The sequence below is a fragment of the Grus americana genome, chromosome 5, assembly GCF_028858705.1.
Source record: "Grus americana isolate bGruAme1 chromosome 5, bGruAme1.mat, whole genome shotgun sequence".
NCBI lineage: Eukaryota > Metazoa > Chordata > Aves > Gruiformes > Gruidae > Grus > Grus americana.
In genome coordinates, this window is record NC_072856.1 from 59846747 (window position 1) to 59862479 (window position 15733).

At 36.1% G+C, this 15733-nt stretch overlaps 1 protein-coding gene across 1 annotated transcript in view; it reads left to right on the forward strand.

Annotated features, from left to right (window-relative positions):
• The window catches only part of TDRD9 (tudor domain containing 9), a 93055-nt gene that overhangs the window by 34262 nt on the left and 43060 nt on the right, over positions 1 to 15733 (forward strand). The window contains exons 5-9 of the mRNA XM_054828796.1: positions 408 to 530; positions 3320 to 3400; positions 7190 to 7354; positions 13501 to 13604; positions 15206 to 15264. Of these exons, the coding sequence (XP_054684771.1) occupies positions 408 to 530; positions 3320 to 3400; positions 7190 to 7354; positions 13501 to 13604; positions 15206 to 15264 (532 nt within the window). The remainder of the gene's footprint in view (positions 1 to 407; positions 531 to 3319; positions 3401 to 7189; positions 7355 to 13500; positions 13605 to 15205; positions 15265 to 15733) is intronic.

Below are 15733 nucleotides of genomic sequence, written 5' to 3' on the forward strand. Positions count from 1 at the left end.
TCCTCTCAAGAATAAGTTTCCTGGTCTTACACCTCTTTTTCCTTTTCTCCTGTCCAGTGAGCAAATTATCTTTTGGCAAAATCTTTTTCTTGTAGTGGAAAGATCCATGTGTGTACCTTTAAAAACCTCCAAAGAATTCTTCTGAGGCTATAGTCCCCAGCAAGAAATTTTGATCCTTTATTTTATAAACTTCTGGGTTTTTTAATTTATCAGAAAGAAAGTATTTGCTTCTTGAGTTAACTGATTCTGGGCTTATAAGAGCCTCTGTACAAATGCGTTTTTAAAGTTTGAATGAATAATTCTCATGGGTTTACACTATATTTCATTTTTTAGTTCTTTTAGATGTGTAATTCCTGTAAACACATTAACTATCTGTTCACATCTATATTTTTTTTATATTGTGTTAGGTAAGTTTAGAGAACGTTTCCACAAAGGAGACAAGGTTGCTGTACATGACAACTGGAGTTCTTCTTCAGAAAGTAGTTTGTGCCAAAAGCCTAGCTGAATTCACACACATTTTCATTGATGAAGTAAGTTGGTGGAAATAAATTTAAATTTCATATTAAGAAATTCTTCTTCTTTTTTGTCTCTCTTACCATGCTAGAGAAAGAAAAATGCAGACATCTACTTGTAAAGATGCTTTGTGTAAGTTGTCCCAGCTAACGCTTCTTTAAATGGGCTTGACTCAGTGTTCCTTTGGGCAATGAAGTTTAGAACTGAGAGTGTGAGGGCGATGTTTGGGTGTGCTTAGCTTTTGATATGAAAGCCTTGAAATGTTTTCTGAAATCCACTGCCTGCATTCCAAGAACGTTTCTGGCTAGGTCTGTGAGGAGGAGGCAGCTAGTTTTTACTCTCTTGGCAATTACTGCCCTTAAAAAAGAGTCTCTACTCTTTACAGATGTCCTGAAAAATGAAATAACCCTCTGAAAATTCTGTCTTCTGACTGGATCTACAGCCCACTCATGGGGAATCATCATTATCGCAGTCACTTCACTAAAAAGCTACAGAAAATATGCTTGTAGGATTTCTTGAAATTTGTATGGTTTTATGTGTTTCTGTGCTTATTTTCCTGAGGTAAACAGTGTTTGACTGTTAAATATCATCACATGTGAAACTGTGCTTTCACAAACCATGAATGTAAATCACATGTAAGGTGTATGACTAAATCTTGGCATGTAGCGGCACAGAAGAGGACTTTTTTAGGCTGGTTTTCATTTTTATTCCGTTACGATGTTGTAGCTGAGAATGACTTTGATTCTTAGACATTTGAGGAGCAGGGAGACAGTACTTGGTATACCATTAGCCCATTACAGAATAAGGCTGTCGTGACTGCACTTGAGATGGCACATTGGAAAACTGGAAAAGATTAAGCAAATAGTTACACTTTTGTATGAAGAACTTAAGGACAGAGAAAAATAATAAAACCCCCCGAATCCTAAAGAATTGTACCAGTTGTCTTTATGGAAAAGATTTGAGACCACTCTAATATATTATCAGTGTCTTGCAAACCTTAACACTTTTAAGCCTAAGATAAAGAAATGTAGATTAGATGTAAGATGCAAGAGTTTAATAGTTGAAGCTGCTTATCTAGAGAAATGTTAGGTCATTCCTTTATTAGGTATGAAAATTAATGAGTACAGTTTTCTGGCCCCTTATACAGGAGAACAGATTTATACAGAGGCTTGAAAAATATTGTTTGCTTTGGTGCTGTAATTCGAACTGGTGATTTCAGATTATATCACTTCTTTCAGCAGCTCCTAGCTTCCAAGACTGTATGTGGTTTTGCTTCTCCAGCCGAAGTTCCAGTGCTTCCTGTTGCTCATATGCTGCTTTTTTCTCCCACGTTTATTTCACAGATTATGATCTTGACCCAATAGTAACCATATTTTTTGAAGATGTCCCTGCTCATTGCAGGGGGGTTGGACTTGATGACCTTTAAAGGTCCCTTCCAACCCAAACCATTCTATGATTTCATGATTTTAGAAACCAGATACTCTCCACTTAATTCTTAATTGCAGGTCTCAGCCCTCTTAGAGTACTGCAGGTGTTTAGGAACATAACTAAGCAAACCTAAGTCTGAAGATCATGACTTTTCACAGCAAGAGCTTACTGTTAGCCTGAAAACTGCCTCAGCTAAATCTTTTTTGTGATGGGGCAATAGTGAATATAAATATATCTTATCTTATATTATGTTAGAATATGCTAATTACCTTACAGGGGATGAATGTTGACCTTTGAAGGTTAAGCTCTGGAAAAAGCTGCTGCACTTAATATATTTAAACTGTAATAATTCAAGAAAGGGATATGATCATCATCAATAATGTTGAGAAGTATTTACTGAACTGCAAGGAGCAACCAGAAAAGTCAGATGTTAGGATATATAAAGACTTGGGTGAAAAATGATGTTTTAGAAAGTAGTTGTGTATTTTGGTCGTAGCTAGAAGCCATTGGGAACACAGGGAGTTGATTCAGTTTGCTTAGCTGTTAGACAAGCAGACTTAGGCCACGTCTGGATCATTTGTGGTCTTACCAGTACAATTCAATTACCTATCTGTGGTATCACTTCAGCTGTTATTGTCAACTCTAGTAGAACTAGTGGCTAGAGCTCACAGTTGGTTTTCTAGACACAGATTCACAGTTTCACAGATTGGAAGGAGTTGGAAAGGACCTCTAGAGATCATCTAGTCCAACCCCCCTGGTAAAGCAGGATCACCTAGAGCAGGTTGCACAGAATCATGTCCAGGCAGGTTTTGAATATCTCCAGAGAAGGAGACTCCACAACCTCTCTGGGCAGCCTGTTCCAGTGCTTGGTCACCCTCAAAGTAAAGAATTTTTTCCTCATGTTCAGATGGAACTTCCTGTGTTCCAGTTTGTGCCTGTTGCCCCTTGTCCTGTTACTGAGCACCACTGAAAACAGTCTGGCCCCATCCTCTTGTCACCTGCCTGTTAGATATTTATAAGTATTGATCAGATCCCCTCTCAGTCTTCTCTTCTCCAGGCTAAACAGACCCAGATCTCTCAGCTTTTCCTCATGTGAGAGATGCCCTAGTCCCCTAATCATCTTTGTCATTAGTCATTCTGCAAATTTCATGACTTAATAGTGGCATATGATTTTCAGAAAGGGCACTGTAATAATTTGAAAAGCTGTATTGGGATTTTAAAATGTAATATGCATAGTCTTAAAAGGTGTGTTTTCTTCTATGAAAATGTATTGTTCCAAGTTATGAAAATAAAGCATGAAATTGAGTAGCAAAGGAAGAGATTGTCAAAAAGAAGAGTATGAATTAATGAAAATTACATTGTGGATAATGTTTTCCAGGTACATGAACGTACAGAAGAAATGGATTTTTTGCTTTTGGTGATTCGTAAACTGTTGTGTACAAATTCACAATCCGTGAAGGTAGGTTCAAAGTATGTTCTGTTACTTTTTCTTGCAAGAATATATTTTTGCATGTTTTTGATCTATAAAGGGTATGTTCTAAAGAACTTACCTTAAAATGCGTCATTATTTTTTACAAAAATATTATTTAGTTTGCTGTTCTTCATAAGCAAGCAAGCTAAAGGGCATTCCTTTCCTGGCTGCTATAATGTGTTCTGAGAGACTTTTTTTCCCTCATGTTAGAATGCATTAGTTTCTAAAGTCTGCTTAAGGCTAAAAAATGCAAGATGGATATTTGACTAGAATTATGTATTGGGTATTGAGGGCCGTGCTTATCCTTGGTTAAATATGGTGGCATTAACTGTTGGAAATACTGGGCTTTTTTTAAAATGGGACAACACATTTTGAAAAATAGCAAAAGCCAGAAATACTGTATTGTAATTTTAAGGCAGAACTGTTAGTAAAACATGGTTGAGATTTTTCTCTGCATGTTTGGTAATTGTGCTTTGTACTAAAGCAGTTTGCAGAGATTTAGCGTGATATATTTAGTCTTTGTGCTCTCAAAGTAATGGACTTTGAAATTAATAATGAATGACAAGAAATTAAATACAGGTGATAGAGTTAGGCTAACTAGGTATATTTCTGTGCAGCTATTTGGGAGTGCAAACACTTTGTACATAACCCTTAAGTGCTTCAGTTACTTCAAAACAGATGTGCATTGGCTATTTTTGTTGCTATGGGAAGGAAATCTGTTTTCTTCTGTACAATCCACCACATTGATTCAAACTCAGATAACTTGGTCTTTAGATCTTGCAAGTATGCTCTCACTCACTGAAAGTACCCTTCCAGTTGGCATAGGGCATGTCTATGTACTTCACATCTTTTACTTTTTTATCCCTTTTCTTGTCAATGAGAAAACTCACTTGTCTTTAAATTCAGACACAGTGGTGTGAAGCTATTGAGCCTTTCTTAGCACTTGGCTCTGCCTACCGAGAATACCAAATAATTTGATCATACTCAGTTTGTGAAAGTTTGCCCTTGATGCTGATTATCTGGTGGTTGTGAATGGCAGGAATCCCTACAAGTCCCATCATCTTTTCTGTTAGAAAACATTTTTCTCCTGTAGGTTGCTGAAAGAGTTTTTTCCCCTCCTCTGTAATTCTAATTAAATCTCTCAAAATTGTCACTGGAAAGCTTTATCTCCTTTATATCTTTCTCTGCAGTTGTTTTTTCAGATGACAGTTTCATGTTGTCTAAGTCGGAGACAACCTTATATTTGTGGGAGTGTGTGTGTGTGTCTGAATTTTTTATGGTGGCGAAGGGACCTCTTGATCTCAGTTGCAGAGTTTTAGCAGAGTGGAAGGGGTAGTTCAGTTTGAATTTATACACTAAGCCTAGTGTCTCCTATTTCATCCCTTTTCAGCCCCTTTTGAAAAACTGTAAAGGAAGGGAGCATTGATCATGTGGCGAATTCATTTAGAAAATGTAAGATTTTCCTCTCAGCCCCCCTGGATTCATGAAACGAAAGGGTGCAAGGAGGCCTGTTTAAGGGGGGGGAAAAAAATCTATAATTCAGGGTGATACGAAATACACATGAGGTGTTTATCTCCTAATCTGAACATTGCAGACCACAGAAGTAATAGTTAATTCAATATTGCATCAACTAACAGGATGGCAAAAGTGATCCTTACATATGGAGGACAAGATCTACCTGTTGTGGTTCACCTACCAACTATGCTGAGTTTTCTGGCAGATGACTGGTGCAGATTATTGCTTTTAGATCACAGAGCAGATCTAGGGTTGGTCTTGCCGAGATGGGGTTGTTGCAGGAAAGCCTGCTACTGTAAGAATGGCTCGATTGGGTCAGACCAACCAGTGTCATTTGCAGTAAGGAATAGCAACAGCTACTTAGGAGGTAAGTAAGAGCAGGATAAAGATAGGACTATTTCCCAGTGTCATTTGCAGTAAGGAATAGCAACAGCTACTTAGGAGGTAAGTAAGAGCAGGATAAAGATAGGACTATTTCCAGTTGTCCCTGAATGGCAGTTTGCTAGAACCTGAACCGAGAGGTTGTTCTCGTGTATCTTTTTGCTATCATATGGTGGAGCTTTAGATATATCCATGCTGTTTTTGAGTGCTTGATCTTGAAGAACTATCTGCTTCGATTACCCTCTATTCCAAAGTGCTCCCCTGCCCCATTAGTGATATGTGCTTGTTGAATTTCCGCTTTGGGAGTAGATCAAACTCTTAGTGTAGGAATGTGATCCTTCAGGCACTTTGTTAGGAACCTGTGGTTTTCCTTCTAGTTTGGAAGGACTCCATGCAGATTAGGGTACAAATTACAGAGATTGTCTAGAAGAAGAGGTAATTTAAAATTCCTTGCCTGTAACTGCAGTTAGGATAATTTAGATTGGATTTTGTTTCATTAACTATCAGGCAAGGTTACATTTAGCCTATTTTCCTTGCATAGGTGAGGGACTATCTTTTGAGCCATGAGGCAGTTCATGCTGTAGTGGGACAGGTTTCATATAGTATTTGCAGAATTACATCCTTTCAGATTTCTCCTCCTTTCAGGATCATGTTAAATGACTTCATGATTTAGCCTGCCTCCTGCACATATTCCTTGTGCCTTCCCATATGCTTTGGAGCTCAGCACAGTGGTACAATGCCTGCTTCATTAGCTTACCTGCCTGTCACTTCATAAGGGGGATGCTCTTGTATTTAATTCCCTTTTTTTTTTTTTTTGGGAGATGTGTGTGTTGTCGATGTCTTTTATTTCATTCTATTTTTGAATTCATGCAAGGTGTCAGGAAAGCAAAATAGGACTGACCATGTCCCTGTTTACAAGTGCTGCTTAGAGTGGCTCAGGAGCCCTGAAGATAAAGCAGCTGGACACTACACAGTTCATTATAACTCCTTGGCTCTTCATCCTTTTTCAGGTTGAAGCTGTCTAGTATATTGCAGCTGGCTGTGCTGAGCAGTGGGAGCACATTCCAAATAGAGGGGTTAGAGGGTAAAGAGCCATAGCCACTCATTTACTTCATTCTTCTCCCCTCCTCCATTCTGCACATATCCTACTATCTAACCAGAGAGAAAACAAAGCTGTAAATTCTGAATTTCATAATAACTGAAAGAAAAGGTTTCACCAGGGAGCAAATGTGACTTCTGCTTTTGTGTTTAGGTGAATACAGATTAAGAATCTTGACAGTCAGCAAGCAGAGCAAGGAGCTTCGTGTGATCCCTGAGAGTTTTAAGTTGCATAAATGAATTGAAACTGAGAGAAAACTTACTTGATATGTTTGACAGTCATTGTAGTAACTTTGTTAAGGCTGGATTATCATTACAGTTATTGGTCTTATAGGAATAAGATGGGCCATCTTTTGATGAAGTTAAAGGCACTGATAGCCAAGCTAAGTGTTTAGTAAAACAGGAATTGAAAATACTTGGCATACCTTTTTTTTTTTTTTTTTTTTTTTTTTTGAGGACCATGTCAAGATCTTAAGCTTAAGGAAGAGTACTCTATGCTTTTAGGCTGAACTTTTACCGCAGGAAAAACTTTTTCACGTTGTCTGCCCTAGGCATCTGTCCTTATCTGTTCTCTGACAGGTGCTGCTTACCTTTCTCCACTTCCTGCCTAAGGAATCTTTAGCATTTAGCTTTGTCTTAAACATGCCTAGGTTGCGTACCTGTAGTAACCAGACTCAGACCATTTTAGCACAAAGAATAAGTGGAGATTCCAGCGTGGCGTGGCATGGCATGGCATTTTGTGTTAAAATTAATGTTTTGCATTTGTGTGCAATTTTTTAACAGATAATATTGATGTCTGCTTCCATCAACTGTAAAGAATTTGCTGATTACTTTGCACTTCCAGTTGATGACGGTCTGAATCCAGCCTGTGTATTTAAGGTGGAAGGCAAACCTTATGCAATTGAAGAATATTATCTTGATGATTTGAAGCACACTGTTCATTTCAAGGTATTGTAAATATAACTTTATTTCTTTAGACATAGTAAGAAAGAAATTGAAATAGTCAATTGAAAACTATGTAATAACATTGCAAATAACCAATTTTACATTACAGTTCTAGATGAGTATTAACATGATGATAAAACAACAGCCTAGTTTTTCTTTCATGTAACAGAAATGGAATGAAAAGGGCTGGTAATTTTAAGTAATATGTGGCGTTTTGTTCAGTAGTTTGAATCCAAGATGAGCAATGTAAAAGTCTGTGCAGAAAGTAACATATGAGGGCTTATAGATTTCTTCGAATAGAGCTAACAAACTCAGGGAATATTTCCTTGGTTGGTTCATGTTCCTGTTATGTATCAAAGGCAGAAAGAGCTAGGAAATTAAGAGAGTCGTCAGAAAAGAAGCATTTATAATTAGAAGTTTGATGTTACTGAGTTGGCTTCTTGACCAGCTGAGGCTCATGTGCTTTCTATTTTTTTTTTCTTGTTTGGTTTTCGGTTTGGTTTTTCTTTCAGTAGTCCCAGAACTGTTCTGCAGTAATTTTGAACATATTTCTGTTGTAGCCACATAGGCCACCTTGGCAAATACGTAATTTTGAGTGATGAAAATACGTTAGAATAATAGATATTCACCAAATCCTTGGTGGCTGCTTAACAGCCTCTGTGGCTGCACTGGAGAATTGCTGCTCTAATGCCTAAGCAGGGTAGCAATGGCTGAAGATTCATTTGCTGTTTCCATCTTTAGCTTATAAACTGCACAGTATATTTATAGAACTCCTGACATGCTATTGTATAGCATGTATCTGCATAGGCAACAGATAATGAAGGAATAAATGTAAGTTTGAATTAATCTAGTATCTGTGGTTTTATAATAAGAGTGTGTTTTACAGTTGAAAAACAGCTGTGTAGGAATTTACTTGAGTGTCTGAACTCTTTCAGTGTTATGGTCCGAGGCAAAATAAACAGGTTAAAGCAAAGTAGAACAAATGCACTCACGTCTTAATAGTGGCAGCCACTCTAAAAATAACTGGGGCAAGAGAGTAATTATTGGTCAATTTTGATAATTCAGAACACTGTTACAATGTTAATACAAAGAAAACAGGATGCGCTTTAAAAGTAGCAGTATGTGAACATACTTTTATTCTTTAGGTTTCATCCCTCAATTCTGCAGACACTAAATTGGAGAAATAAAATAAACGTGTAGTTTATAGGAAACCCAGAAGAAAATAATTGCTTATCCTGTACACAGCACAGGCATTGGTTATGCCTGAACACAGGAAAGCTAAAATAAAAGGCTGTTGAAGTGTTAATGCAGCCAAAAAAATAAACTGAATGCATATAGCAGGTGACCCCTCAGTTTTTATACATTAGTATGGCAGCTCAGATCATATGGAGGAGATTATGTAATTTTTGTAAAATATTTTTTTATAACAGACGACAACAAAAAGATAACCAAGACGTTCAGTAAGAACTCTGCTTCAGTCAAGTTGCATTTGTCATAGCTGCACTTTGAGCTGAATGTCAGCTGCCACACCTTTCACCTCAAAGATCAGGAACAAAAGGAACTGCTTTCAGTGCTTATGCCTTTTTATATTTTTTTATTTTCTCTGTGTATATGAGCATTTAGCTTTGATTTTTTTTTTTAAGTTTTCATCTTTTATTTTGTGTTGTCCTAGCTATAGCCACTCTGTTGTTGTAGAAGAGGAGTGTGATTGTCCAAAAAGTTATTTGTACCTTAGGGCAACAACAGAAGCATGTAAGTGCTCTTGACTCTCTTTTTGGGTTGGTTTGTTTTCTTTGTTGTTTTTTGAATATGTTTGAAAAAAAGAAGAAATTGAATTAGAAAGCAACTGATGTTTGTTCTCGCATCTTGTTTCTTATGGTGCTATGCATGGAGATTTTCTCTGAATAGTAGTTTTATTTAAGAAATACTTAAAACCATGGAAGGTCTAAGAAGATTTATGTAACATCCTAAGAAAAAAGAAAGCAGAACCTGAGTGTTAAGGCAGTTAATGAGTTAACGTTGCCATATGGAAGCAGGGGCACATTTTTCATCATGCTAAAATCAAAATGAGTTAGCTGCCTGAGGTACAGGCTTCAGGCTTTAGTTCTTAATATTTTATTTTTGCCTATAAAAGCCTGTAAACTTCATATAAAAGAAAACAGAAGTTAAAAGAAAAAAAGTCTTTGCTTTTTAGATAAAGAGATTTTTTTCCAAGTTTCCTTTTGATTTGAAAACTAATAACTATAAAATCAGATGACATAAATCTTAACTCATTCCTTAAAACATCTTGATTGGAATCAGTTTAGTCCTTCGTAACTGTCTTGTTTGCTGTGAGGTATGAACCTTTGTCCCTTTTCAAAAAATCTTAAAATAATTGAATGCTGCTGTATAAATATAGTATTCTTTTATGAATCCTTCAGAGCTCTTGGCTTGAATATGTCACTCACTTCTGTAAGTGATAATGTTTTAAAAATATGCTTGAAAATAAAAATTTTCTTTGAGCAGTTCTGACTTGGATAATTTGGGAATTCACTGATATCATTGTGATTTGGAAGATAAATAGAAATGCCAGTCATTATTTTTTTCTTCTTCTGTATGCCTGTTTGCAGTAAATCTTTTGCTATGGCTGCATAGACATCTAGCTGAATCAAAGATAAAGCTTTCCACTTGAATTGCTTCATTTGGAGGAAAGAATAAAAAACAGGAGGGGGAGGAAGGGAGAAACACCCTTTAGTGTAGCACTGGCTTACCCTTGCCCAGATACCGGGTCATTTATAGGTGCCACTGTTTAATTTTTGAGTATAGGTTTATAAAAAGTATTTTTCTTTTGGCATAATGGCCTTTGTAAGCACATTGTTCTCAATATTTAGCCAGATCATTGTTTAATTCTGTGAGCAGATTTAAAAAATGTAAGTAACTAGGGGGTCTAGATGTTAGTCTTTTGCAGTAGGTCTGTGAAATCCCATGTCTCTACTTCTTAGCTAAGGCAAAAAAGAGAGTCCCATTTTTGGCTTGCAAATGCGAAAACTCCTTCTTATCCCTAGAACTGAAGTCAGAGTCCAGATGAAAGGTAGTGCACTGCTGTCAAAAGCTATTCCGACTGCGTTGTATTATTTCAGTCCGCTCTGACTGGGCTTTTGGACTTGCTATTTGTCACATCTTTACCTTTTATTAGGAGTGATGTGGCAGCCTTGTCATGTTAAAGAATACTAATATTACAATTGATAACAAAATTGAAAAGACAGAGTTGACAGTTACTTAAGCAGGGATAATCTAAAGACAAAAATCTTATGTTCAAGCAGTCCAGAAAAGAGAAATTCCTTAGCTTATCACATGTATTGGAAAAAACAGTACAACTAACCAAAACTACGGGAACATCTGTGGGTTTTCATGGACTAATCAAGCTTCATTGGAAAAGTGTTACTATAGTGAGTGTAAAATGCACTTGAGAAGCTCTGGGACTGACAGAGTTGTACACCTGAAAAATCTCCCTGGCTGGTTGGTTCCAGGGGGTCAGAGAAGTGGGAAGAGTATTGTAAAGTTCTTACAGATGGCTTTTTTGATCATCTGATCCATTGTCTACCAGAACAAAGTAGGATAGTTTTCTCAGGGTTTTCAGAAAGGAGTCTTTCTGCAGACATCAAGGCAACCTAGGGTTGGAAAACCAAGGACTGAGATTGTAGTAGCAAAAGCTGAGCTAAATAACTGTTGCCCAAATAATGTTAGCAGTGGTGCTTTTGTGATTCCATCATGAGCTGCTTCAGAAAGGGCAACTGGTAGAAAACTGACTACCTTCATTTTAATAGTTCAGTTTTCTGTGGCATCTCTACTAGGTGAAATGTGTACAGTTGCAGGCAAAGGATTTTGGATCAGGTTAAAACAGTCTTGGTACTGAACCTTGAACTTGATGTGGGTATGCAGTCCTAGTGCTGGAGCTGGGAAAGGAGCAAGTGAATAGACACTTCTGCTTCCTACTGTCTTTTCTCCCAAGAACACCTTGGGAGACTGTGACAGATTGATTAGAGCCAACACTGAGGGTTGGTTGGTTTGTTTGTTTTTTAGCTTAAGATAACTATTTTCATTTCCACATTATTTACTCTTGGATGGGTTTACAGGTAGCAGTAATATCTCTTTCTGGCTTTCATTTTGCTTTGTTAGATAAGGTAAGTCTTTGCTATTCTCCTTTTACAAGATGGTCTCTTCATTCTTCTGGTCATTGAATTAGCCATAATTTGTATCTGTTCAGGTTTTGGCTGATCCCCTTAAAACCTGGTAGGAATTGCAAATGTGTTGTCAGTCCCCATCAGTTTCCCCAGCATCACAAGCCAAGTACCTGTTGTCTTCAAGAGTTCTTTTACTTCAAGGGCTGACAAGTATGCTGGCTGAAAACTTTGACAAGACTTGAGTCACTTCAAAGCAAGGGGCAGTTTTGTACAGTGTCACTAACACATTGCACCCTTAGAATAATCTTTCCTGATACATCCTAGGGTCCTGTTTGCCTTTCATTCAGCAGCATTACATTGGAAGATAACTGTTTTCTTTTGACAACAGTAGCTGGTCCAAGTGGTTCTCTATTCTTCAACCAATGCACTATCTGCTTGTATCCAAAATTTGTAAACTCAGCTGCATAGATTTACATTATCTTATTGGACTTTGTCTCACTTCAGACAATTGGAAGACACATTAGATGAATTATAGTCTTATCAATAAACATATGATGTATTCCAGCTGTATCAGTATATCTCTCAATTGCTTTTTTTTGCTTATTGAAAACTCTTGCAGAATCTTCTTTTGCTTATATGATAACTGAATTGGAATAAATGTGTAATTCTAATTTTGTACTTGATTAAAATCAAAGCCCTGTGAAGTGTGGACAACTGGTAAATATCTTTTGCTTATTTTACAGGGAAACCTGGAATATCTTAGTTTTGTGTATAGAAACCTTTTAGTATTACTCTTGGCCATTCAGCTTCCGTTTTGAATTTCTTTCCAGGAGAGGCTTTTTCCTTAAACTTTATATCCTTGTTAAATGTCCCTGGCTACGGCTGCATTTTATCTTATGGTGATATTTATCGGCGTGTATTTACCAATTACCACCGACTACTGCATTTTTATTGTTATCATGCAGTCTAGTTCTTACAGAGTGTTATGCTTAAAGCACAAATGCTCTGTTTTCACTGTCACTTCAATTATAGTACCATTCTTTATTTAGGCTTCGACTTCTCATTTTACTTTTAACGATGTATTTTGAATGCTAAAATACTATTGTAGTGTATCAAGCAGCAAGTAAAGATGACTGATAGGCTAGGAGAAATATTTGGTTGAGCGTAAATGTAAAAATGGAGGTTTGTTAGCTGGTAAGAAAATACGTGATTTCTTAAACCATACACACGCAACCTGCAGAGAAAGACTGTAGAGGCTGATCACTTCAACCTATTGTTTTTCATGGGAAACTCTTAGATTTCAGCATAAAAATAAATAACATATTTCACTTGCAGGTGGAGGGAGGGAAAAGAACCTCAAAGGTGTAATGTGAGGGAGAGAAGTGCAGTTTGACTGTAGGATTTCTAATCACCTGAAGTATATAGAGGGCAGATTGCATTGTAATACAATTCTAGAAAATTTAGAGGTAGCAGTTACTCCAGTAAAGAGTCTCCACCAGAATGAGGAGAAATCCTGAGAATGAAAGGTGAGCAATGATCAAAAGCCTTTTTCCCTACAAGGAAAAAAATGTGTAATACTATAGACCATTCCCAGAGTATTTCTTGTTCATTAAGCATTTTATTTTTAAAACTGAAATGTGTTTAAATTATTGTCTTTGCTCTGAAGACTTGATGGTTTGTGCTCTTAAATATTAAAGCCCTGAGTTTGTGACAGAATCCTAGAAAACAGTGTGTCTTAACTCATCTTAAGTACTTCTCTGAAGTAGGTAAATATCAGAAGTATTTCTTCAGCATTAGACTGGTAGGATGTTTGAAGGAAAATGTCTGAAAGAAGGTAATGAGTGCTACAGATTAAGCTGCTACTCTGTACACCTGTGTGGGATCAGTTTTAATTGAAAAGCACTTGTCCAATTGACACACGTATGTGATCTACAGTCTTTTAGCCTGTTGTATTGTGTTAACCTCTATCCTTTCTTCTCCACTCAGCTTCCTCCTCAAAGAATTGAGGAACCAGTGATAGTAAAGGAAATGTATGAAGTAGCAGTGTCTTTGATTCAGTCATTTGATGAGTTGGAGATGAAGAGCAATAGGTAAGATACAGTTCAAGATCTGGAATCAGTGGTTCTTTGGGGAAATGAAACACTAATTAAGGAAAAGCAGCAGCCCATGTATTATAGATAGTAGTGGTAACTTTTCTATGAATCCCTGCTTTTATTTTATATATTCATGTGATTTATACTCAGGTTAGTCATACTAAGACTGCTTGTAGATCTTACTGAATGCCCTGTGTTCTTGAAATACACTTCATGCCATGGAGTGTAAGTGAACATTCAAGCCAGCCATGTCATATTGAAACTAAATTCTTTGCTGCAGACCAGGACTGAACATTATTTATATGAAGAATAAAACCAGAGATATTGTTTTGTATTGTAAATTAAAACATACAATAAGCCATGAAAAATGAATACAAACTAGGCATTAATTTTCACTGGCTGTTTAACTAATGCCTTACTGTCTTTTGAAATAAGTAAATATTAATTTGTGTTACTCTCTGTGTTTTCTACATTGATGTTTAGTATCTGAAAATGTAGTAAAGTTGCTTCTACAACTTTGGTCTAACACTGAGTGTGTATTTACTTTAGCAATGGTTTTTGTTCCCATGTATGCTAATAATTTATAAATGTATGGTGAAGAAATAATTTTGTTTCGTAAGCTTAATTTATTTTCAAACTTAGTATCGTGTAAACTTTGAAATTTTAAGAAAGCATTACTTAAACTCACCTGAAAAGTTATCAAGTGAACCACTGAACTAAAAGTGTTGACGGAGGTACATCAATGTAATAAATTTGGCACTTTTTTACAATATATAGTGACTTCTGAGATTTTCTTGATTATTGCTTTTGATCTTTTCAATTAAGCTGTTTTACTGTAGTTTAGAGTAGCCAATTTAAAATACCTTTTACTAATAAGCTATCTATTATAGGCAAACATTGAAAGCATTAGCATTTCAGCTTTCAAATACCAAAAGAGCTATTACGAGCATCCATTGTTATGAACCTTGCATTGAAAATTATACTTTCTGTTCATTATATAGTTCAAGAGTAGAGATTTTCAAGATGCATGAAAAAAATTTTTATTAGGAATGATTACTACCAAAAATATGAGTTCTGCATTATGTTAAGGTGATTTTTTTAGCTTCTTGACTCATAGCAGGTAAACTGAGAGGGAGACATCTTCAATTAATGTCGTGAGCTGTAGTTCTTGATAATGGTTAGTCTTCTTACATACTAGGCTTTTATTAAAGGTGTCTAGTGATATTTTTAGATTACAAGAGTATTGTATATACTTGAGAAATTACTGAATAAGTTTGCATAGAAATGTGCTGCAGTATACTACCTTTTCATTTTAAAATCTTTGGTAACCTAATTTTGATTAATTTCATGAGTAAATAAGAATGTTTCTGTTTTGACCTGATTTTGAAGACAAAACTAAACTTAATGATCTAATTCCAATTTTTATATACCATGTTTTTGAGAAAGCGTAGTTGCAAATAATGTTTAAATTTCTTCAGGAAGTTTAAATAATACGTTACAAAAAGTGTGCAGTTCTGCTTGTTCTTTCAAAATAAAATATCTTGGAGTAATAAATTAGACTGAGGTTGTAAACTAATGAAACTGCATATTCTTGTTAGGGAGAAAAAAAACTTCAGTGTTACATCAGAACGTGGAAGCGTGCTAGTATTTTTACCAGGTGAGTATACGTCTTAAGTATTTTCTTTTTCCTTATTTGTCATCTAACAAGCTTTCTTCTGGTGCTTCTTCTAAGGATTTACTAAACACATATTTAACCTGGGGTTTGTTGGTCTATTTGGGTATTTTTCTTGCAAACCTGTTTAAATACGGCAATAATTGGAAGAGCAGTGAGTCAAAAATTAAGACTTTTTATGTTTTAGAAATTAAGTTACAGTAATAAAATTAATTCTGCTGTTAATCCACAGAAATTCAGTTGCTCAAGTTTTTAGATTAAATATTGTATGAAGTTCCTAGGATTCTTTGAGGTGTTTTCTTATTTGTGTGTAGTGTAGGCTCTTCCCTGGATTTTATTTAGATTCTTGTAGTAAAAGTTAAAATTAACTTTTGTCTTTCCTTGTATATTGGTTGGTGTAGTAGGAACACTCAAAAGCACACAAAGCTACATAGCGTATAACGATCAGAGAACT